At 45.0% G+C, this 25,122-nt stretch overlaps 2 protein-coding genes and 1 non-coding gene across 3 annotated transcripts; 2 read left to right on the top strand and 1 right to left on the bottom strand.

Annotated features, from left to right (window-relative positions):
- Positions 1 to 7,233: 7,233 nt before the first annotated feature.
- Positions 7,234 to 11,746, top strand: LOC110977028 (uncharacterized). The gene is made up of 3 exons (XM_022230786.2): positions 7,234 to 7,396; positions 7,682 to 7,826; positions 8,689 to 11,746. Exons 1-3 carry the CDS (start codon positions 7,243 to 7,245, stop codon positions 11,198 to 11,200), a joined length of 2,811 nt encoding a protein of 936 aa, XP_022086478.2. The 5' UTR covers positions 7,234 to 7,242; the 3' UTR covers positions 11,201 to 11,746.
- Positions 11,747 to 12,309: 563 nt separating this feature from the next.
- Positions 12,310 to 12,382, bottom strand: Trnak-cuu (transfer RNA lysine (anticodon CUU)). Its single transcript has one exon. It is a non-coding gene; the product is annotated as a tRNA-Lys (tRNA).
- Positions 12,383 to 12,465: 83 nt separating this feature from the next.
- On the top strand, positions 12,466 to 24,951 carry LOC110977074 (uncharacterized). Its single transcript, XM_087144878.1, has 9 exons — positions 12,466 to 12,585; positions 14,571 to 14,716; positions 15,188 to 15,312; positions 15,674 to 15,764; positions 15,951 to 17,169; positions 17,426 to 17,649; positions 18,080 to 18,191; positions 19,505 to 19,689; positions 21,812 to 24,951. The coding sequence occupies exons 2-9, from the start codon at positions 14,597 to 14,599 to the stop codon at positions 23,948 to 23,950; spliced, it is 4,215 nt and encodes a 1,404-aa protein (XP_087001004.1). The 5' UTR covers positions 12,466 to 12,585; positions 14,571 to 14,596; the 3' UTR covers positions 23,951 to 24,951.
- The last annotated feature ends 171 nt before the right edge of the window (positions 24,952 to 25,122 follow it).

Consider the following 25,122-nt stretch of genomic DNA (forward strand, 5'->3'; position numbering starts at 1 on the left):
AATAAATCTTGGGGTTTTGTATGCGCGGTTGGCAATCATTGTGGATCGATGTTCCGAAAGAGTAGATGCATATAATGGTCTCCTGTCCCCACATAGGGCACTTACCTCTGGCAAAAGACTACAAAGCGGGAATGGATACATCCCAGTAAATTCACTCTAAATGCTCCGCTTTCTGCTGACAGGTGTCAACATTTTGCCTTTTGTTTATTTGGATATACAAATGCAGAGCATACGAGTGATTAGTATTAGGCGCCCAAAGGAATAAGTACATACACCAACCTCGAGGGGCTAATCAAAATTTTGAATGTACTGATAGAACCCGATTTTGCAGAACTTTTGTGAATTTCCAAGAAAGAAATCGGGAAATTAGCGGGGAAAAAAGCAGAAAGAAATTTGGTAGTTTTACTTCACGTGTCTGCAGAAATATTTCTTCCGTCCGAATAATTTCTTTTAGCTGAGAGGAAGATGTAAAGTGCGATGGATGCGAGAAATGCGTCGCTATGGTTCGTGCCGACCGAGTGACCTCGCTGGGTTTTGGTGGTAAAAGAGGTTGGTCGATGACTGTTAGCAAGACCCCGTGTTAAGCACCAGCGTAGCAGTTGATGATTGTAAAAAAATAACAACTGCGGCACTAGTACTTAGAACAGAGCAAGCAAAAAACGTGGACGAAAGTCTTGCAGGATAGCTAGTAATGAAGTTCAGCCACACCACTGGCCTAGATCCACATCATTGCGTTGAAACACCAGGTCTGTTTTCCACAAATAGTTTCCGATTTTCCTCCTCGTTGGATGGCTAATAACTTGGATTTAGCTGTAATTATATTTCATTAACGGCAGAAAATTTCGGTCTTGATCACCACCTGTATCAAACAATATTTCTGGCTACATAAAACATGCTAAACTTTTTCTCCCTTTATTACTAATTGATGTGGAATCGCACGCAAGCGTCGTGGGAACTTAATACTTTTTGGCGACACGCGAGTTGCCGAGAAAATTTCATCCGTCGATGGTGACGTAACCCAGTAACAAACTCGTAGCGGTGCGTGCCCTGGAACGGCTATAATTATAACCATCTGTTGATCAAGTAGTGGATTTTTTTGTGCGTTGCCCCAGAAAACTGTAATGGATTTGGGATTATTCTAAATGGCGACTGTATGGGGGTTTGGGGTTCATCGTCATGTCGAAGGCGTGGCCATACTGTGGGAGAGCGAGACATACTGAGTGGAATCCGTTTTTTTAGAGTAACAAACGGCGCCGACCCGACTGAAGGCGAATCACGCAAAACTAATATATGTAAAGAAACATAATTAATTAACGTGATACCACGCGCCATCCTACCCGACGCCGCCTCACAGTACAGGCACCAAGGCAGGGAAAGATCACTTATTGACAGTTATAACCGTGTAGTTCGTGGTAGCCACCACATTAAGGAGTAGTGTGCAGGTAAAGTTGATCACGAAATACCTGCGGCACTACTACTTAGAGCGGTGAAAACCATTGCGCGAAGATGACCAATGAAATTAATGCATATAGCGCTTCTGGCTCGACCTTTTTGACATCCGAAAACCTGTTGATTTGAATATTCCTTTTTATATCAGGAGTTTGTTTTGACACCTTTTTTATTTTTCTCTGTTCTTGGAAGGAAATCGCCAAGGCCCTTGAGTAGTGATATGCATAAAAAAGTACAAGTTTTTTGTTTCTGTTCCCTAATTGTCATTTAATCTGGGATTTTCTTACAGTGATCATCTTGTTCCGCCTCGTAATGTTTGATAGAACATCAATCCTGCAAAATCATGGCACCCCAAACTCACATCCTGATAAAGTTCAAGCCATGTATCGCTCCTTATTCTCGGGTAAAAGAAGAGGAAATCGTTCATCTCTACTCTCTACCCCCGAATTTTAACTCATCCACTCCTGTATACCCGCATAATTATCATACAAATTAAAGCGTTAAAATGCATAATTTGGCGTTACAAAAGAGCAAGACCTGCTTTATACCTAGTCTATATGCTACCGTGTAAACAGGTTCGAGGGGTGTTGTGGAATAAGGAAGAAGGATTTCAACCGTTTATTGCATTGTTGCTGAAAGGCTTTGAAAAAAAAAGCAACTCTCGTTTTGGGCGAGAAATAGTGATCAAAAATGTTTCGAAACCGACATCTGGTTTCGGGGCGCTTAGACTAAGGTCGGAAACATAAATAACATTGAAGGGAATTCCTATGACATAATTCATACAAATGCCTCTTTGCCATGCCCTGTGTAATTACAGCAAACACAATAAGTAATCGCAGATAATGATTAGGTATTGGGTTTCTCTGAAAATGTGCCCTATCACTGTTTCTCTCTGATTCTTCCATTGCGGAAGAATTTCTTCCAAAAAGGAATCACTCTTAATCATTTTTCTGAAACAGTAGCGTGCACTCACAAGTTTGAACAGCCTGGTGCGCGTGGCAATGCAATCGTAGATGTTATAAAATGATGGATTTCAGGGAAAAGGTGGACTGGTTGTTCAACATTTTGTTAATCGCCAAGTCCACGAGTCAAATACCTGGTTTTGTTCCGTAACAATACATTAACTGTTGATTAAAAAGGAGAGATTTTCTTACCGTTTGGAGTCCAGTTTCCGCTCACTTTAACTCGAGTTTTGTCTCCAATACAACGTGTTGTTTTTGTGCAACCCAAACGCTCAACATTGCCAACGATGAAATAATACGCGTTGACATTTCCCTCTGTTCGAGTTTGGAGAGTGCATACAGATAAGCCGAAAACGACAAAACCCGATGAAGTCTTTTTTGTCTGGCTGGCCAAAGCAACTCTTGCTGGTAGGTTTTGAGCCTGTTGCCTGGACGGAGTGCCGTGTTGTACTGATCATTCACTCGTGCAGTTTCGATGTCATTGGATAAGCTTTCTAAGCTTTCTTGTGCACGCTTCGTTGACTCGTTAAACATATACGATCGGTTCCCCCTACACTTTATACATGAGTGCCAACCATAAGGTCGCCGTGTATCGTTCCTGTTTTGATGTCAGTTGCATGATTTTACATACATGTAGACCTGATACATAATTATGTGGCTGTGTTATAAGTCAGTTGTCTCCTCTGCCAACAACAGAGCCAGTCGCCTGACATTTTGTAAAACTGGAATGCTTACTTGTCTTTTATCGGTACATGTCCTCTATATTCTTTACCCCAATCTATTGCATATTGTTATCCATTTAATTGTTTATTTTTTTTTCAAACAGAAAACGGGAGTTTTTTGTATATATATTCCCATATACTTAAATATATGTATAGGCCTTTACACTGAATATGAACTTGATTTTTATTCTGCAAAAATATGAAAAAATTACAGTGTTCCAGCGTTTCGGCATGAAGATAAACAAAAGATGAAGAAAATCATATTTAACAGAAACATCAAAATAATGGTAGGCTTATATAGTTACTTTAAGTTAGTGTCTCAATATTCTCCTTGTCGACCAGTGCAAGTTGCCCATAACAATTTTTTTTGGCCAATTCTATTTAAAGAAATGGTTTTAATATCAGGGGTGTTTAGCTAGGACTGCTCGAACGTGTGCCATGGTCACGTGTCCTCATTTTCTGATGATTCGAGGCATTGTTCTCAATTTGAACCGCCATATCCATTGAGCTTCTGTCGTGATCATTTATGCTGGTATCGTATAAAAGTATACAAAAAAGAGCCCTTTGTACATGCGTGTGTGCGCGGGAAAGAGACAGGCGTAGGTCACAATGTTGACATTACAGAATGGTCCTGTACCTTTGTGACGTTTGACCTTTATTTAGTCGTGCATCTGTAATTGCCCGGGTCATCCACGTTCTTGTGAATCACTTTCAGGGAGATTTTCCAACATCGAACTTCTCCCTCTCAGGCTTTTTCTCTAAAGTCAATGCCTGCCGTTAGACTGACCGTGAGCACAATAACTGTGAACAGAGATATTTCATTTTCAATTTCGATTTGCGCCTCCTGCATGGAGTTGGACGTTTTGGTGACGCGGCAGTAATTTGAATTAATGTTGAAGTAACAATGTCAGACTCGGGAGTTGGAGATCAGGTGAAGCCGAAGGCAGAGACGAAGCCGAATGTTGGAAGAGCCGCTATGCTTTGTTGTTTTGTACTTTAAAAAAAGGCCTAACATCATTTTGTCATGCGCTCCAGATCAGACACAGTGCCGCACGCGTCTTTAATGATCATTCGTGCCAATTTCACGCCTGAGCTAAATTGGGGCACATATGTCCGGATGTGCGTCGACGAAAGTTAGCACAGATATGGCTTTGTGTGAGCGCGATATTCTAACACTCTGCCCCCGATATTCCACACCAGAAATTGATATGGGATCATGTCGTTCCTATTTTGCTTTAACGAAGCGCGGGAAAGCTTTCTTCCCCTACGTGAATTTAATCAGAGGGAACTTACATTTTACACTGTCGACAATATCCTTCGCTTGCGCTGCCGTTTATTTGCTTTTTTGGCACCAGTGTTCCACAAAATGAACATCATTACAACTCTATCGTGCTAAACAAAACGATGCGACAGACTTGCCTGTGGATGCAACTTCAGCTGACTGATGCAAACTCCGCCAGTTTTAAATGACAAATTATACATTCAAGTCGGTTTTTGTCCCCGTCTTCAAATAGCTTCATTTGACCCGAGTATTGAAGCAATGTTTTCGCTGGGTAATGCGGACGACGGGGCGAGTAATTCTGTTTCTACGATTACCCGCATATTTTGCGGCATGAATATTAATAGAAATACACAGATGCGAATCAGGCGTGAGCTTTGACGTCCGTAGCCTCCGTTCCATTGAAATGTCGCCCTCTCTTGGTGGTAAGCGTTTTAACAAAATGTAAGAAGGCGGAGTTGGTGATGATGATGTGAGCTGCGCGGATCAAGCCCATTGCTGTAAACGTTACAAAGGGCATCTTTTGGAAACGACATGCCCATTGTAACGGTCACATAAACGGGAGTGACATTGGGTGCAGAAATAAGATGCAGTTATACGCATTCGATATCATTTGGGGCCCACGTCATGCATGAAGAAGATGGAAGGCGTCGGTGAGCTTAACATCATCTCTAAGTCGACTCATTTCGTAAGGATCTCAGATTGTTCACAGCTTTCATTGTTGCCAATCCCCAAGCTCGCCATCTTATTATAATTATTTTTTTAATGCATCTCCAGGTAAAAACGTTTCCAGGCAAAAATCAACAGTAATCTCAACTTAATATCTCGCATATTATCTCTTATTTTGCTAGTGTGATCTTTTTTGTCTATTGGAGTTAAATTCATCCCATTTTGAGTACAAATGGCTTACCTAGGCTCCTCGTCGATTCACCATTGCCTCTTGTATTGCACCAAACCCCAGATTTGCTCCAAGAGGTCTAGATGGTCGATCCTCCGTCCGTATGCCGGTACTCTGGCCGACGGACCAAGTCCAGCCCCTGTTGTCCATCACTGCTCTTGGCTAACTGATTTTCCTAGACTCTCGGTCGTCCTTTTAACCTTTTTTCTCCTTGGTACCCGCATATAACGTCTTGTAACATCACCACTGCGAGAGTTTCGATTTGGGCTGTATCAGTTTTTTGTAAATGCGGGTCGGGTGTTGCTTTTCACAGTTTGGTCTGTTTAATGCCTTCACGTGCAGTCCAAGACTCATCTCGCTGAGAAATTATTCAGCGTGAAATGCTAAAAATGCTGGTATGAAATGCAGACGCTGTGATTTAAATTTTTTTATAGACAGTGAACGCCATGATGAAAAGAACATACAATGCATCTCAAAGTTATTAAAGGCTAACATGGTGCATTTCAAAATCTCGAACACACAAGATTTTTATTGTTTTCGTCCAAAAAAATCGCTACATTACTGTTCAAAGAAACCAGTACCATACTTATAATATTCTTTCTGCATGAATTCCATTTTTACTAGTAAATTTCAAACCGTTACAAAACTGTACTCCAAGTTTTCAGGTTTTTTAAAACAATGCTGCTCTTTTTTGTCTTTATAATGAAATCATATGTCTTCAAGAGAGAGATCACAACTTAAATAATAATAATAATGATATGTATAATACTGGAAATGTAACGAGTCACAAAAGAAATTACAATCAGGTTGTCAGGATGTCAGACAAGGGCTTCACAGCACACCAACCAAACAAGAGAAAAGTTCAAACTCGAGTTGCTCTTTATCCAGATGCCTTGAATGTGAGATCGCCCTCTGATTTTCATCACAGAGCTCTGTGCTAGTCTGGAAAATTATAAGGATTAGCATAAACTTGCCAGCGATCCGCCGTTTAAAGCTTTTGTTTGCGGTATACTGCCCATGTGTGCTGGTACCCACAACATGTGTACAATTCATCGCCGATGGTTCCAGTCATACACACCAATGATAAGAAACCTTGCCTGCAATTTCATTGAGACCCACTGTACCTGTGTTACCCACATCGTGAAAAAATCGGTTAACATAATGTTTGGCTTTGTTTAGGGCTATGCATCTCTAATCAGGCAAAACGCCGGCGAAGTTTCACCACGTTGCAAATCCTAACTGTGAGTGGATAGATACGTACTCAACCTGTATGCATGGACTGTACGTTCACAACGTTATTCGGTTTTTCGGAGTGCTTGAACACAAACACTCCACCCTACAAGAATTTGAAACATTACATTTTGTTTGGCCGAAAATGAGCAAATAAAATTGTTTTTAAGGAGAAATCCGCTGACACTCTTTCTGTGAAATAACATTTTTTGGATAAAACAATGTCCAATGATGTCCTGACGTTGTGAATTCAAGAATGACCCCTTTTGCTTTTGCAAGCCTAAGGGTTGAATATTGGATGAACTGAAACAGTTGAGAAAAATTACGATCAAGCACTATCCTTTCAGGAAAATAAAATAAAGACGAATGTAACTATGGAGACTCGATAGCTACAAAAAACCCCTCACTTTTATAGGCTCCTTTTCTTTGTCTACGTCATAAGACTCCCTCTGCTTTTTGTATCCAGTTCGTAAGAGTGACGTGACTTCAGTTTAAACCACATCCACTGCACATGCACAGCACACAGAGTTACATTACATGGAACCGGAAGTTAACGCGCAACTTCAGCGACTGTCCAATGGGAGCTTGTAAATCGTGGCGCGTCCGCCTTTGTGACGAATTCACTTACGAACTGGATGAGGTTGCGGTGCCAACCATGCGCAAAGCGCTCGTGGCACCACGGTAACCGCGTGGACAAACTTCATGCGCGCGCACGGCACACGCGAAAAGCAGTGCTGGAGCAGACAAACTGAGCGTGGCCGGCTGCAGCATAGCACAGCGGCTGTGGAGACATTGAGGGCTCAGATCAGGAGTTGGCAGAAGACATCGGGGGAAACAACAATGACTTTGAGGCAAAGTAAGAACACACTCTCCTCTTTACAAAGAGCTTATTATTCGAAACGACATTGTTTTTTTCTCAGAGCTACAGTACTGACGCTTCCACAAACTTGACGACTTCAAGCATTTTTTTTCCGTTTAGCGCAACTGTCCTTTGCACCTTAGGCCTACTTCATAAAAACAATAACAACAGTACCCCATGTTAATAGGGCCTATTGGCTCACTGTGTTTCCCGCATTGTACTTTTAATCCCACAAGTGTAGAAACAATAATGTGGAGCGTATGCCTTATCCCCCACACTCAGATATCGCAAATGCTGTCCGGCAGTCCAGCCTGGCCAAATCCAGCCGGATGGGAGAGCTCTTGAACCGGTTTGAACGCGGCTTGCCCTGCGGCACCCCGGAGGACATTGATTTCCTCATCGATGAAATTGTGCAGCGTATTGAAGAGTAATTTTCTCACAGTTTTATATTTATCTTTATCCTTTTGGTTCTCTGTTGGTTGTTAAAGGAACCATGTCATAGGATTTTTATGACTTGAGTATTATGTACATGTATAACGCAGCTTTACTTACAATCGTCTGATACGATGACTTTCCACCTGTAGACACGCTAATTTGTAGCAGTAAAATGGAGAAATTTTAACATTTCGGTTTTTATGCCAATGAAAACTTCCGTATTCTTCAGCCAAAGCGTGATGTCATTCAAGACTGAACTGGAATGTCTCCATGGCTTTGTGTACAAATATTATATTGTACTTTTCCTGGGGAAGTTTCCACTTCATACGTGGTTATTACATTAAACAGTTTGTTTGGAAAACAGTAGTAGCCAATATTTCTTCACAACCGTTTGTAGGTGATTTTGAAGGAGTGAGTTTTGACATCTTATGCTCTGTTGTTAAGGACTGTCTTGTGCGACGGTATTAAAGTATGGCCTTATACATAAGTTGATAAAAGTCTTTTCTGTGAATTTTACCCCCCACCTTAATTTTGCCAGCAATAAAAACAAATATTTAGATCTTGTTTGTATTGTAACACAAATTAATATGCTTGGAAACAAGTTGAGCTTAAATATCCACTGCATGTTTCCTTTGAGAGCTCAGAGAGGTTGACAGATAACAGAAATTGAGAATAGGTTCCGACCACAAAGGTTTCACTCTCTCTCTCGTAATGCTGGGATAATACTGTGTACCCTTGCCTGAAAGGGTATTTACGCTGACAACGTTGGCAATGCATATGCAGACAGTGAAAGTCGAGAGAAGGAAAAAAAGCCGAACTAATGGAATATTGATCTGTTTATTGCCGTTTTTCAGGCGGTTGCTGCGTAGGATGGCTGAACGTCCCGATCTTGCAATTTACCAAGCCGGTGACAAAGACGAGAGAGGTGCAAGAGCCAGTCAACTCCCAGCGTGTCCACGTCGCACTGTAACCGAGACTGCCTTGCGACACCAAGCCCGCCTGCTTGTCGAGCAAGTCTTGAAGATTGTCTTGCGACGCCTCCTGAGGCAGACGAAAGTGAAATCAGACGGAAGACGATCCAAAGAGCTTGGAAGGGCAGTTGAGACTTCCAACGAGTACCGACCGTCGACGAGTAAGGATGAAGATGTCAAAGTGAGCCCACAAATTGTCAAGAGGTATTACCATGTGATGTCGAGCCAGCCAGCTGGGTCAAGCCGCCGACCCTTGCAGACGCAGCAAACGGCAGTGGGTGGTACGAGCGCACTCAAACAAGAGCCTCAAGCGCACCACCGACTTGTCTTCAGGGACGGCGAATCGGCGCGCACAGCCGCAACCTACGCACTGAGAAAAGCGGCCAAGACCTCCTTGCGACGATACAGCGTGGCTGGCAACGTCAAGGCGCTTATGTGTGCTGTGGAGTGGGGAGGGTGTGACGATGATGTGCAGATTATTGCTGAACCACCAAGTAAGAGCGTCACTTCTCCCATATATCAAGATGTCAAAATACTTCTCAAGTCAAGTGCTGATCCTTGTGACGACCGAGAGCCTGGCCAGAGCCCTCGTGAGGATGTCCCGGTGGAATACCCTCTCACTGCACTGTCCATTCCATCCAAACGACAGCCAAGGCCACAGGCTGGAGGAGTGGACCAGCTTCTGAACTCCAGCTACACCTACGCCCGGCGTGCTGAGATCAAGAGAGCCCTGCCTAAATTTCTGGTGTCCAGTTCCCGTGATGCCATGATGACCATGTTCAACGCGATCCGAGCTGCGATGGCCGAGGAGGAAATCGAGAACCCAGATTATGCCAACATTCTGGTCACTCTGATGGACCGATCACGAGACGAGAAGGATTTCCCCCAGCAAGCCAAAACCTCCAAGCAAAAGGAAATGACCCCCCTATCGCCCGCTCCACAGAGCTCCTTGCAGAGTAAGGCAGAGCAAAAGCCGCTTGAAGCTCGTCCCACTGATTCCAGCGGTAAGCAGGTGCCTAGCAAACCCATTGCCACACCCAGGGATCGCTTGAACGCCCGTCAGCAGAACTTCGGCACTCTGGGAACTTACTCGCTGCGTAAAGCTACACGGTCGTGCCTTCGTCACATGCTACAGAAAGGCAGCTCTTACAACGCTCTCCTCATGATGGCGTGCAACGTCAGGCACGGACAAACCGACGAAGAATTCTGGGAGGAAGCCTTGGACGTGGATTTAGACGAGACGACAAGGAAGGAAGTTATCTCGGATCTTGCAGATTTTAGCCGCCAGGTCCGTGCTGGTACCACTCAAAGGATCTACGCTACTGATGCGGGGCAAGCATTTGTCAATATTGTAGAAGAGGAGAGCCTAGAAAGTGAAACAGGTGACTTTGAAAAACTAACTCACAGGGACGCATTTGGAAGCCGATGCCTGGATGAAGACACCGATAAGTACAGAAGTGGTGTCCGCCGTCAGTCAAACACCAACTACACGTACGGCATACATCAGAGCTTGAGACGTCTGCTGCCCAAGTTCACCGGTAGACGACCCTATGCTGCCTTGATGCACTACGCCAACAATATGATTACTGATGTGCACGAGGAGATGATTCGCAACGGACAGTTAGTGCCAATGATCAACTTTGCAGACGCGATTAGACCCGAGCTAAGACAGGCTAGAGAGAAGGTAACCCGTGGGGAAGAGCGCTACTCCGAAGCGATGCCTTCTGACGGTGATCGCCGGTCAGTTGCTACTCAGACCAGCAAAGTGGTGATCAAAACAAAAAATGAGACAATGTTCGACGATGCCTACTCTTGGATCGCCCAGGAAACCAGCAACAAATACGACACCAACCGGGAGAAACAGAAGTACCAGCCAACGAATCAGAGTGATTCAGACATGCTCTTCCGGTCAGTAGAAGAGAAGGACAGGCTTGAGGAAGAACTATCCCCGTCTGCCGTCCAGCGAGACGACATCCTCAAGACGGTAGAAGAACTGCCCGACGAAGGAGCCGAAGAAGACCCATGGCTCAGTGTGGAGGAACAGGATGATGCCGATACCACCAAGCGTAGCGTGCGGTTTGCCGACGGTATCAACCCGGGCGAGGCAGGAACTGACGACGAGGAACACACCACCACGTTCTTCCAAAAACTAGGCTACTACGAGAGGGTTGGGAGCGGCGAGTTGCTGCACAAGAAGCCGAAGAAACCCAAGCAGAAGGTCCAAAGTACCGACGAGGCGGACATTCCACAAGCGACCCTGGAACCAGAAGAGGACGATGAGCAACGACACGGGGAACCTTCCCAGGAAAAGGCAGCAGAGCATCCTCAATTGGAAGAACCACAACCAACCGCCGAGGAAGGTGCCAAGCCAGCACCCCTTTGTAACTGTCTCTAACTCAACACAAACTCAACCATCTGTACACTGGCAAAACAAATACACCCCACTGAGTTTTCGAATTAAAAACCAACAGTTTGACTCCGACTGCCTCTGGCTTAAATCAGGAATGAACATTCAGTATGAACACTCATCAATTACTCAAAGATTTCCTTATAGGACCTGATAACAATTATCGTCAATACGAATCTTCATTAAATAAAAATACAAGTTGCAATTTGTCAGTTAAACAACCAACAAACCAAGCCACCCACATTGACTAAAAATGATGAATCCTTACCTTTTTATTGTTTGATGTTTGCAGGCTTTGTGTAGCAGACTTTATTTAACCTTACTGTGCATTTCATCTGCATTACATATTAAATATGATTACACTTGTAATCTTCGTTGGATAAAAAGATAACAAAATGCAATAGTAAACGAAAAAATTAAAATTGTTACTTCCATCGAATCAATCTGTATCAGTGTTAATCACTGGTAGACTATGCTGTACATCGCATCATCCACGCAATGAGATTAAAGCAAAGAAGAAACGTGTCCAAATCATCTTGAATTTTCATTCTATCGTCCCATGCTTTGCATAGCCTCCCAACGGCCTTTCACTTAGCTTGCTTTGCACTTTATAATCTGGTCTGTTCTCAGTACCTGCATCTTCGTTTGAAAATCCGAAGTTTTCTATGAGCAAAATACATTAGGAGCGGCAAAATTTTCAAGGCGCTGGCGTCACATCAAGTCTTCAGTGAAGAAGGAGTCTTTTTGATATACCTGCTGTGCTTTTTTGGATGTGTGAGCCATTATATGTTGTTTTAAAGTAAAAACTTTGGCTTTTTTGTACGCGGACTTTCGGGGGGTAATGTCATGCTTTTACTTTGTGGCAAGAAGAGAAATAAATAAGGCGCACCCAGTATTTGCTATGGAACATGGTTTATTGGACTTAACATGGAATACCGAAAAATGATAAAAACAAGTCGCCCGATGTGGGGTGAAAAATTATAAAAACAAATCACCCGATGTGGGATGAAAAATTATAAAAACAAAGCACCCGATATGGGGTGAAAAATTATAAACATAAAGCGCCCGATATGGGGTGAAAAATTATAAAAATAATGCGCCCGATGTGGGGCTCGAACCCACGACCCTGGGATTAAGAGTCCCATGCTCTACCGACTGAGCTAACCGGGCATTCTTAAGTAATGAGGTGTATCGGTGCTTAATAAATAAAAAATATTTGCATTGTGCTGCGCGAGCACAAGCGGAGACGGGCGCCCTCTGTGCATGCAACATGCAACGCATGCAGGTAGTAGGTACGATAGGCGAATAATAAGTGACCACCACTGTACCGGACTGCATGCTGCATCTCGATATCACGTCTGTTTACCGCGCCGGTAAGTCGAGCCAAATAGGCCTTGCAATCCCACTTCACTTATTGGGATGGTATGTAAAAAAACAGGTCCCAATCAATCTGTTTCAGTATTAAAAAAATCTTCTCTTATTACTGACGGTCGACAGTGCACAGTCATGACAGTCGAAAGTTAGCGTGTCTGCCACGTAGCCCAGATTCCGGACATGCCGGACTCCCAAAATCAAGTCCAGCAATGCAGCACGTACGTCCCTGCCCTGTGTCCAGGGCCTAAGCCGACCGCCAGAGCTGTCATAGTTGTGGGGTCCGCCCCGTGGGAGCGGCGCGGGCGTCGGACCCCACGGTTCTGGGGGTAACCTAGTCCAGGCATAAGTTCTAACTTTTGGCCTCAAATACTTTTATACAATATTAATAATTAGTAAAGGCCTGTTTTTATTTATAATGTATTATTAAGGCCTGTGCACAACTTGACGCGGAGTGGAAGGTCATTGGCCACAGTGATTGTTATCGCTTTTGCCTCTCCTATGCTTATCTTGTATGCTGGTATGTGATGAAAAAGAATTGGCAGGAATAAATAATACCTAGGCCTACTACTAATAATAATTACTCCCTTCATGTCATACATCAGGCCTAGTTTGCAATGATGCAGCTCCAGCATGTCAGGGTAGGGACTTGATGCTTGGGGAGGAGTTCCATACGGACACCAGTCTTGCCAGTGTAATTATTCCCCACAAGTTACTACAGTAATAAATTAGCCATCAGAAAGCCAAAACATTATAGACTAATGGCTTCTTCGTCATATATTTGTTCACGTTGTGGAGGAGCACAAGAAATGGTGAATTAACAACAGAAATAGGCCAACACAGCTACAGACATAACAACGACCTGACGACTGGTCTATTTATATATGTACTTTCACTAGGCCTAATTCAATTTCAAGTGTGATTTTCTGGCCAGCTCATTAGCATTAAGAGTGCCCCCAAGGTGTCTTTTGAAAAGGGAGATTTTATGACCCCCAAAATTGGTGAGATTGTATAAATCTTTGCTAGAATCAACTCCCTGGGTCTGTGGGCTTTCATCTGAGAGCAGAATGGCTAAAAACTACTGTCGACAAATGGTCCTATAGTACACTGTAAGTGCCTGAGAAAGTTGAGGGTTGTCACTTGAAAAATGGCTGCAAGCAGACTTCGGAAAAAACACTTCAGGGGGAAGTTTGGGAATAACTCAAAATGTCATCAGTTAACCCACAGGAAATTGAAAGAAAGCGAAAGATTGGGGACCATACAATAATTTAACGTGTGTTTCAGATACCACAGGGATGTTGGTGTGCATGTTGTTGGGTCCTGAACAGTGCTGATTTTACACTGTTTTCAATGGGGCTTGAATTAGTGGACTACACCCATAGGCTAGGCGCTCAACCCTTGGAAGCAATCTTGCTAACCCCTGGGCATGGCTTTACCCACAATGCACATTAGGCCTACAACACAGTTGAACGACGAACCCCACAGTTCTGGGGGTAGGACATGTAGGTGGTTTAGCGTTAATGTTACATTAGATGGACATCACTTGACATGGTCGACAGCCTGTGCACAAACCCTGTCTCACAGGCTTGTGTAGCCTTTGTAGGGCCAAAGACTGGTCTGAAAAATGTTTATTCTGAAGTATTTTAGAAGTGAAATCTTCCACATTTTCCTCGTTAAATTTGACATTTCAGGATTTATCAGTATCTAATGGCTCATGAACCACTGCAGGGGAATAGGCCTACCACCAGAACCATGGGGTTGGGTGTCTGCCGCTGCTCCCGCGACGGACGTCCAACCACAGTCCTAGGGGTAGTTACTGTGATGATGTAGGTGTATGTAACTTTTCAATTTGAAGAGTCATAAATGTGAGGATGTTATTTTGTAAGGCCCATCAAAAAGTGAGGAATTCTTTAAGAATTTCACGGTTGAAGGCATACCTTTACATTCGCATATCATATACATTTGCTGTGTACTGTACTGCAAGTAGCAGAGTGCTGAGTCAAACTTTCAAAGATGGCGGCGACTTCGAGCGGAGTTGATGCAGAGATGCTGAATAAGATGGGAAATCACCTCAAGTCACAGGGCATCTTTGACCAGTTCCGGAGAGACTGCCTTGAAGATGTCGACACCAAGGTCAGTGAAAGTGGAGCAGCTCACAGCGAAACTTCCAACTTTAACTGTGCACTCTCTCTAACTGGCAGAAATGGCTGTTGGATGAGGGCACCGAAGTGACCAGGCCTCGGTCTTGCATACATGTAGTTTTCAAACTGTGTCATAGTCAAGTCAATTGCAGTGCCCTGTAAGTCCTTGCAAGTCCATCACCAGACCATCCGGCCTTAAGCCAAGTCTGTAGTTTTCGAGACAGTGACAAAAGCATTCCTTTTCCGTCGCTTTCCCTTTAACTGTTGACTGTTCTTGTGAAGGGACTGTGGACTGGACTTGTGAAGGGACTCGTAAAAAGATTAGACTTCAGCACCTCGGAATTGTTTTGATGTTGCCTGCTCTCTCATGGAATTCAAAAGCATCAGTGCATGCAACAGCATATAGTTTAAGTTTGGATGCCGTCAATTTTGCAAGTTGTACTGGATTGTTTTTACTTCACAGCCTGCCTACCAGAATCTCCGGCAGAAGGTGGAGGGTTACGTATCAGCATTTCTGGCCAAGGTCAATTGGGAACCCAAACTGAACAAGAACCAGTTACGCGACAGCCTTCGTAGACAGATTAACCAGTGAGTTAGACAGTATTTCCTTTAACTTTGAGAGATATTTTTATGATGTAAAAAGATGGATGGGCTTGGAGCAGAGGTATCTCATGTGTAGTTATTGTCAATTTACAGAAAACTCTCAAAATCGCATCAAAAGTTTCAGGTCAACATTTATGTTAACCCGTCAATTTTCCAGCCACAGGATAAAACCGACACACATCACTGCAGTAATTTTCCGGCAGACTCTCCTTGTATCCAGAAAAAGCTGATGTGTTTTTATGCATGGTGCACAGTGACTGCAGTGGATGATTACATTGTAGTGCGTGCCTATTTGAGCCCTCCAAAAGGACCTTACGTGTACATTGTGTGTGTGTGTGATTCATAGGTCAGAGATGTTGTCTGCAGGCGTGGAAAGGATCATTGAACAGGTCATTGAACCCAAGATGCAGCATGTATTCAGACCTCAAATTGAGAAGGTAACAGTGTCTTTGTCATCACGATTGGTAGTTAACTTCCCTGAGGAGGCTTCATGTATGTATGTACTCTCTCAGCTTAACTGTTGCGATTTGCTGTGAGCGTGGTATAGTATCATTCGCAATCTTCTTGAAACAGATTTGGCTGGATATTAATAGATGTTTACTACGTTTGGTACCAATTCACAGGTTGTGGATGAATTCCTTGGTCCCAAGGGAAGCAAGGAAGCAGAAAATCTCAAGAAGGACTTGGCTACCACCTCGGGGATGTCCCACCCGGTCCCAGCCCCTGCACCCCCAGATCTTCCCCCAGAAGTGCCCACCCCTGCCCCACCACTGCCCCCTTCGGAGCCCCCAGCTGCGCCCCCCCAGGCACCGCCAGAGGCACCCCCTGACGAGCCCCCCGACGATCCGGTAGCTTGTTTTGCCAGTCATCCAGACCATGCAAAGCCTGTCCAGTCGGGGACCTCGCCAACTGTCTCCTCTGGTGGTAATACACCTTCTTTCACGTCAAGCAAAATGCCCGGCTTGGTGAAAAAGCATTCTGGAGGGGTGTTGGCAACGACCTCTGATGTCAAAGGGGAGAAGAAACCAGTCCTTGAGCTGCCAGGCGAGGTCAAATCAGCGATACCTGCCAAGGCTCCCAGTGTAAAAACTGAACCAATGAAAAGTCAGCCAGGGAAGCCCCAGCCGGTCAAAGACCAAGATGCGAGGAAAGTAGCCACCAAAGACCAGCCTGCCAAGACGCAGCCCTCCAAAGTGATCAAGAAAGTTCCATCCGGATCTAAACTTGTCGATGCTATCAAACCAACTGACAAGCCCAGGATTGTGATATCTAGTAACAAGCCCCCTGCTCTAAAAATCAAAATTCCAGAAGAGTTTAAGAAAGTTGAGGATAGGCCGACCCTCCAAGCAACAGTCAAGGAGCCAGGTCAAGATTCAGAAACGAAGCCACAACCCTTAGATGTGGAGAAGGTTCCAATCTGCGACCAGTTGTTGCTCAGGAAAGCTGCTTCTGAGGTCGCCACACTTGAGCCTGACACAGATTCTGACGTCGTGATGGACGTCGAACCCTCACAACCACAGCCGAGGGGCATTCAAGGTGAACAAGACGAACGACGCAGCGTGAGCCCCCCGTCTGGACAGGATGCACCAGCACCCCCTGCCGTGAGCATGGACACAGACCAGGCTGAACCAGGCATGGGCCTGGTGATTGCTGAGAGTGCTACAGTTGGCAAGGGGGAGGAATCTGAGGGAGAGAGCGGCCTGTCCGACATATCGGTCAGCTCTGTCCACACCAGCGACCTGTCGTCATTTGATGAGGATATCAGCTCGTCGTCCTCCAGTTCCAGCTCTGATTCAAGCAGTGAGGAGGAGACTACCAAACCCAAACAGATTTCTCTAAAGAGTAAGTTTGCTTTTGCCTTTATAAAAGGTCAGTTCGTACATGTAGTAAATTTGACAGCCCAGTTTAATTATTCAGAGCGGCACTTCACTTGTTGACACCAGGAAGAAAGCGTAACAGCCTTGCTGTTCTTATTAAGCCAGAGTTGGGTTTGGAAGATTTTGGCCACTTAAAGTTTAGAAATAGAGACTGTCACAATCAGAAAGGCATTTTGTAGAATTTTGTTTGGGTCTGCAAGTTCCGAACTCTTTGTTTGCAGAAAAGCCATTTGCCCACATGTACCCTTCCGACAGTGACTCGGAAGCCCCTTCCGAGGTCACCATCAGCACAGACACCAGCAGGCCGGCTTCTGTCGCCTCGGACAAGCTGTCTGCCCGGAGGTCCCCCAAGACCCAGACTCCCTCCGCCCGGGCCCTGGCGATCAGTCGTTACCACAGTGACAGCGAGGATGAGGACTCCCGACAAGAGAGGCGAAAGAAAGCGGTGAGTTGCAGTCCACCATGTGGTCTGGGAACCCTTAGCATAGTTGAATAACGTTGCAGATAGTCCCGGCAGCACCAGCAGCTAAGGTGCCCGGAGCTGGAGCGGGTGCACCTGCCTAACACTTCTGCTGTTGTTGACGCACCCACCACGCTGCTAGCATCACAACTACCATTATCCTTATCACTCATTTGCTACTGTCTCCTATTACTACAACCAGGGATGCCAGTTTTCAGGCCTACGCTAAGTTTGCAGGCTGTTTCATGTAAATGGACCGATTTCAGGCCTGGACAAGGCACAGTTAGGCTTCTTAGGCCTCAGTTACTATCCAACATCTGTCCTCTCTGTGATACAATCTCTTTCAATCCACCACCTTATCAGGCTGTTCGAAACAACCAGTGTTTTTGATCATGTCTTTGTTTCTCTCCGCAAGGCTCTGGCCAAGGAGGAGAGAGCTCGCCGGCGACAGATGGCCAAGGAAGAGAGAGAGAAGGTCCTCGCTGAGAAGCTGGAGAAAAGGGCCTTGGACCCCGAAACTGCTGACGGTAAGTTGTTACCAAAAATACTCCTCGCCTGACGTTTTGTCACATCTGGGCCCAAGTTCTTGGCTCCAGTAATCATGGAACTCTTCACTTTCGTTCACTGACACATATGGGGCACAAACCTTTTTGCTCTGAAAGCCAAAAAGATCTCTTGCTGACCTACAAAATGTTAACTTTTTAAGCTAAATTTTCAGCTGTAGTAGGAGATTCACACGTTACTTTGATACTTGACTTTCATCTTTCTGTTAGGAAGCATTTCATAATTTGGAACGGTCAGAATGTTCCCATTGGAACGCCATGTTCTCATTCCGGAACGGTCGGCCATTCCATGAAGAACAGTCGCGTTCCAAATGGAGCACTGTCTTCCTTTGTGGAATGGTCCGACAGGAACATGCGTTCCCGCCGGAACATCCTCATTTGGGTAGCTTCATATCGCCCATGTACAAATCTTTGCCCAATGTGCAAAAACGGAGCCCGCCATGACAAACGAGCGTAGGTAGATCACTTTGCTTTTATGATGGGCCTAATTTGAGTAAGAATTGCAGTAAACTGAAGATGGAAATGTGCTGTGGCAAGATTTGTTAAGCTGATGATAGCAATTTTATTTTTGACTGAGATACAAACAAGAAAAACACTACTACTATGTCAAGTGTGTGTATCACTGGGCTATAGGCTACAATACCAACGTCGAGCTTAATTGCCTTAGTCATGTCGTTCAATCTTGTTAGTGGTTTTGAAAGACCTCACCCCGCACCACTTCATTTACAGGTTGGGTTTCCAAATTTTTTCTGATATGATGGAATACTTATGAGTAGAAACATTACAATGATAAAGCCCTGTGCCATTCAGGCCCGCAGATGAATAGAACACTCGCGAGTACAGACGTTAAGATTAACACAATAAAATTACCAATGTCCAGAAATACTCTGAATTCATTGCATGGTAGGCTATATGTCATGGTGAACGTGGAAGAGAAAAACGGCAGAAAATTTAACCTTCATGAGGAGTAAATCATAAAATGCTGCACCCCAGCTGCTGTGCCTCAGACACGGTCCAGAAAATGAATTCCAGAAATCTTTCTTCCTTCTTACGAATGTAACAGCAGGACTGTTCCACTGGGAATACCCATTACCAACGGAACACTGCCTGGAATGGTCCATGCACAAAGCGGAAGCCGATGGAATGCCAGCATTCCAGTGGGAACAGTCCAACGGAAAGGGAACCTTCCCGATTTTTGAGACGCTCCCATAAACTCTTTCACAGACTTCCATGTTTTAATTTCTTCTTTTGTCCTCTCGTACAAATTGGACGAGCAGACTCGGGCGAGGCCAAAAAGGCAGCCAGGAGGGAGGACCTGGCGACAGCGTCTCCGCTCAAAACCACCAAGGAGCAGTTGAAGGAGCAGAAGATGCTGGAGAAAAAGCGGGAGGTGCGACGGAGGAGGTCACTGAACAAGCGCTACTTCTCGGATGAGTTCTCATCCTCCATGCAAGGGATGAAAGTAAGTCACTCTGACAAACCTGAGGTGGAATTATCCCGGGAACGCTTTGCGCCAACACGGTGCTTGCGTTGCTTCTCTCATTGGTTGGAAAGAGCCATGCTGGTCGGGAGTGTTCATGTTGTTAGAGCAGGGATGCAACCGTGACGCGAGCATTTCCTAGTCGTTCGTGGACCAGTGGAGTTCATTTCTGACCAAATTGCACCCTCTTGGTACAGCTCGAGGCTCCTCCAGATTTCAGCAAACCAAAACTGACTTGAAATTGTGTGACTAAGGCACATAATGCAATGTGGGGAAAGCCCTTCACTGAAATGCATTTGACCACGCATGGTATAAAGCTAGGAGTGAAAACACGTTGGTTACTGATATTAATTCTCTACTCAACCAAACAAGTCTTACGCTTCCCTCTTTTTGAAGACAAAGTTTGGCATTTGTCAAAATATTTTGTACAAAACTCAATTCCTGCTGTGTGTAGATTGGAAGTCTGGTTCACTGTTCCGTGATGCATGTTGCAGACTTGGATATTTACAGTGCCATGCGTGTTGGAATTTAAATTCGTCATTTATTTTCTGTAAAATACATGAATGCAGCCTGTCACGTAATCCATTTATACGGTGTTTTTGTGACCCGTTCTGGAAGACAGTGACACAAATCACCATTTCTGTATCATTAGAGGGCAATAGTGTTTTCAAATGTACATTTCACTATCATCAGTTATGTCTTAAACTCTTAACCATTTATATCAAACTCCTATGGTACTTGTGTACGCCCAGAAAGTTTAGTTTAGATAAATATTGACGACCTTGGAAATTTTTCCTGCATACTGTAATTAGATGGTAACGTTACAAATTACCCAATTGTTCCACATGCCCGAATGAGAACTGCTTCAGTGGCCCCATCCATAGCAGTTGCGCATTGACGCCATGTACTTTTGTATCCATATTTTAAGATTCATGTTTTGTTCGTTTTGTGATTCATGTCACTTCTTTCCAGAGCAGATCACAATTTGATACCGTCTTCCAACTCACACCAACTATGCATTTAGGTAAAAGCGGTCGACTATTTGCTTTGTTCCCAAACCAAAGTGGTGTGAAGGGTTTTTGGTGGTAAAACTGAGGGCTTTTTCCTCATTCGTCTGGTGGCGGATTCAAAGCGATCAATGTGTAGATTTTGCACGATTTCCATGTGACAGCGTTTGAAATCTTCATCGGCCTTCAGAGGCATTTGCATGTTGGGGTATTCAAAGCCTTTGCCAGGCTTTAGAGCCAGTGAGATTTGTAACATCAGACAGATTCATTCGGCATACTTATTTTGTGTTTTGGTAACAGTGCAACACTCAAATCAACAGGAGCACCTTGAGTAACAGCTTTACGCTTTAAAAGCCAGGGGCCAATTTCATAGAGCTGCTTAAGCACAGACTTTGCTTAAGCACAAAAAAACCTTGCTTAATTAACAAAGGTTACCAGCTTAAACTCCATGTGATTGTCATGCTAACCAAAAGACAGGTAAATACCATTCCAAAACAATTTACATCACAAGAAGTTTTGGCTGGTAACCTGATTTGTCAAGCAAGGTTTTTTCACACTTAAACAAATTTTTCACTTCAGCAGCGCTATGAAATCTTGATACTATCTTAAAAGCTTGGTGAAGTAGCAGATATTTCATCACAGGTTTTTTTTCTGGATAATACTTGACTTGTAAGTAAAAAGTCTACAAAGCTGAAAGCATTTTCTAGAGACCGTAAGTTTGTACTTTGATGGTACTCGCATGCTTGAATCACCCAGCTGCCATATTCCATTTCTCGTCTAATACATCAAACTCTTCAACATTTTGCGGTTAATATTGATCATGAAAATCAAACCAGGGGTCATGAATTAAATTTTTTATTTGAATATTAAAAATATTTCAAAATCCCCTTACATCTGTTCATGCAGATTACATGGTGTATGTTGTTTAAAACTCACTGTGTTATCTTTTGGCCATCATAGAGCTTTTAGCATCAAAGTTTTTAGTGTTCAAATCAACTAATCACCTATTATATTATGACCTAGAAGTTTCTCCAAAGGACTCTAGTGAGATGTGTGTCACTGAATAATTTCCCCCCTGTTTTTTTTTACTTTCGCAGGAGCCCGTTTCTCAACAAGAAGATGATGAGGAGAAGCAGCAGGAGGTGGTCCAGGCACCGGACCTGGTCCCCCTGACAGCGTTCATTCGCAGGGAGAAGCTCCAGTGCTTCCACCTGATCTACCGTGAGCGGCGGGAGCCCCAGGTCAGGTGCCACCACCTCCTCACCCAGGGCCTGAGCGGGGAACAGCAGAGGAAACTGAGTTCGCGGAAGCGCAAGGAGAGGAGGGACTCCAAGGTCCCCAGGTTCTCTTTCCCTCAGGGCAAGGCTGCCGCTGCTGCCGGTGTACCTGGTGAGAGAAGCGGTAAGCCCACTTCCTCATTGGAGTCAGCCAGAGGCCAGAAGAAACTAGGGCAGGAGCAGGTACCGGAAAAGAAGCAGGGGGAGGAAGTGTCAGAGCTCCGAGAGACATCGAGAGATGTCCAGGACAATCCTGGAGAGAAAAGTGTGGAGCAACTGACAGGAGATGAGGAAGTTGAAAAACGGGATGGAAGCCCTGAACTGCAGGCCGAGCCAATCCAAGGGCCACCTGATGAGCAGCAGCAGGTGAGAGATGTTCCTGCGTCCATTGACAAAGAAGAGCCTCACCTTACTGAGCAGCAAGGCAAGTTGGTGGAGGAGTTCGTACAAGAAGAGATTCAGGCGAAGGAAGAGGTCCAACAGGAGGCAAAGCCTGGAGGGGTCCAAGATGAATTATGGCAGTTGGCAGATGAGCCTGTGCAGGATTTACAAGAACAGAAGGGAGAAGAAATGCAGAGGAGGGAAGAACAAGATAAAAGAGATGAGCCTCCAGAAGAGAAGAATGGGGAGGTCAAGGGGGAGGGAGAGGAGCTTCCAAATTGCAACCAGGCTTCAGAGCCAGAAGCCGAGAAATTGCCTGAAGAAACTGGGAAGGAGGTTGTGGAGGACACAACTCAAGAAGAGCAGACAGTACAAGATGAGGTGCCAGAGGATGTCACCAAGATGGATTGTTCCGAGGAACAGACAGTGGGTAAGACAGCATTGCAAGAAACGGTTGAACTGTCACTCAGGGATGCTACCCCCTATAAGCAAGGAGCAAATCCTCCGCAAGTGAAAGATATAGAGCCAGCAGCCGCCACTGAGCCCACAGTTCCCTCAGAATTGCCAAGCGATGAGATTGATAACCCACCGACTCCCACGCAGGATGAGCCCTCCATTTACCCGGAGGCAGATTCGGAGTCTGAAGAGCACAGCGATAAAGGTTCCTCCATCCCCATCTACACGGTACACAGTCCCAAACACCTGCCGCTTGGATCTGTGTTCAAACTGAGCCAGACGTCTCTACAGGACATGAAGCCTTTAAGTGGGGTACGGGTAGAGACGAAAACAGTCTCTAAAGACAGTAATGCATCTGCAGCTGATGACTCCGAAAAACACAGTGAAGCTAGTTACCAGCTTGAAGACAGTCATGACAGCAACACAGACAGTGACAAACACAGAACAGGCACTAAAGTATCACACTCGGAACTGCAAGATAAACCGACCGCCAGCGAGACTTCAGAGTCATCCCAGGCAGAGAGTCGCTATGGGACTCGGCCAAAGCGTCACGCCACCTCTCCGCGGGACTCGCAAGATGACGACTACTTTTACTATGGCCAGCCCAAGCGGGGCCGCTACTCGCAGTCCCCCATCTCCCCGCAGGAGGAGGGGGACAAGGCTGGCCGCTCCCGGGCCAGGAGGGTGTCGACTGACAGTGGGAAGTCAGATGGCACCGGCCGCGAGGCTGCAGAGACCCCCACCCGGCCGTTGCGTCAGAGGCATGTCTCCCCGCCCCGCCGATACTCCCCCAGCGACACCAGAGTGTCTCACCGGAGGTCATCCACGTCCTCATCCCACACCTACGCTGCACCGACGGCACCCGCAAAGCAGTCGAGGCGGGGCTCCTCACCGTCTGCGCACGAGCACTTCACGCGACGTTCCTCTGGTCGAGAGGAGGCCAAGCGGGGAAACCGCTACTCAGATATGTACTACTACAACGAGCGCGGGTCCCGTAACCAAGCGGCCAGCAGGGGAGGGGAAAGAGGAAGGGCCTCGGAACCGGTCAGCAGTCGGCGATCATCCAGACGATCCTTGGACGAGAGGCCAGGCAATCAGCCCTCCACTAAGCGAAGAAAGTAGATCCTCTCTATCAGGTAAACCTTGAAATTGTTGCTGAAATTGTTACTGTGGAGCCCCTTGTATCTCAAAAGCAGACAGTGACACTAGTGAATATATTTAGTCGTAAAAAGGAAGTACCCTGCAAATTTGCAAGTTGCCGATTATTAAAGCCAAGAATGGGTCTGTCGTGAAGTACCACTCCACACCTGGTATTTTGTAATCACATTTGTTCCTGCTGTTTACATTTTCTGAGCTAAAACAAAGTGGAGTACAATGTTTGCAGACATATGTACAAGTACTTGGTGATTTTGTTTTGCCAACAGAAGAACAGCACTGTGACTGTTCAAACATTGTATAAGACTTTTCCGGCACGCGTTCAAAAAAAAAAGCAGCGATAAGATGTACCCCTTACACTTCATAGGAAGTAGGTTTGTTGTTGATGTTAACCTGCAAAAACTTGCCATTATATTTAGTAGTGATGTTGTGAATGGGCGACATGTTGGGTGGTGCATTACACATGTACATGTACAACTTTGTACATGATGTACACTTGTAGTAGCCGATGTATAATTGAGGGTAATCATGCGGAAATACATGTACACCATTTTTCCCCTGGAAATTCCATGGTCAGTTCCCAGTTGGGTCCGTATCTGCCTCTTGGGTGTTTTGAGGTACATCAGAGTTTTGTAAATTTTGGCTCAAAATATCAAAGATGTCAGAATGACCAGATTGTATCACAGTGGGCAAAAAAAAAAAATTGCATGAGGATATTAATTTATTTGTAAGGTGTATGCATAATGAGCTGCTTTTGATACACGTGTTCTACTTGAAGGCACCACTGAAACACACAGATTGTCCTTTTTTACAAGTGTGGACGCCCCTTACAATCTGTGCACCCTTCCTGCTTTTTTCTGCGACCACCATCACTGGTTGGCTTCATCCATGCACATGAATAAGAATTAGCCGTCGACTTGCTGAAGTATATTTCATGAGTTTTCCCCACATTCATGTAGGTTACTGGAGATGGATCCAACCAACCGGCTTCAAGTTGACGAGTTATGTATACCAGGGGTGAGATTGACCAATATTAAAAATAGCTGAACTGCTCAAAAAGGCATGAAAAAGCTGAACTGTGGAAATCTCGTATACTTTCGTACACAGCCAGTGAGGAAAAAAAAGCTGAAATCCAAAAC

This window comes from Acanthaster planci, linkage group LG13, assembly GCF_054643075.1.
Source record: "Acanthaster planci isolate LZ-2023a linkage group LG13, COTS_SCS, whole genome shotgun sequence".
In the NCBI taxonomy this organism is placed as follows: Eukaryota; Metazoa; Echinodermata; class Asteroidea; order Valvatida; family Acanthasteridae; genus Acanthaster; species Acanthaster planci.

Coding starts and splice junctions, on each gene's coding strand:
- LOC110977028 (XM_022230786.2), top strand. CDS start 7,243: ATGCGCGCGCACGGCACACGCGAAAAGCAGTGCTGGAGCAGACAAACT. Junction 7,397..7,681: donor AACAATGACTTTGAGGCAAA/GTAAGAACACAC, acceptor CCCCACACTCAG/ATATCGCAAATGCTGTCCGG. Junction 7,827..8,688: donor ATTGTGCAGCGTATTGAAGA/GTAATTTTCTCA, acceptor GCCGTTTTTCAG/GCGGTTGCTGCGTAGGATGG.
- LOC110977074 (XM_087144878.1), top strand. CDS start 14,597: ATGGCGGCGACTTCGAGCGGAGTTGATGCAGAGATGCTGAATAAGATG. Junction 17,170..17,425: donor CAAACAGATTTCTCTAAAGA/GTAAGTTTGCTT, acceptor CTTTGTTTGCAG/AAAAGCCATTTGCCCACATG. Junction 18,192..19,504: donor GGACCCCGAAACTGCTGACG/GTAAGTTGTTAC, acceptor TTGGACGAGCAG/ACTCGGGCGAGGCCAAAAAG.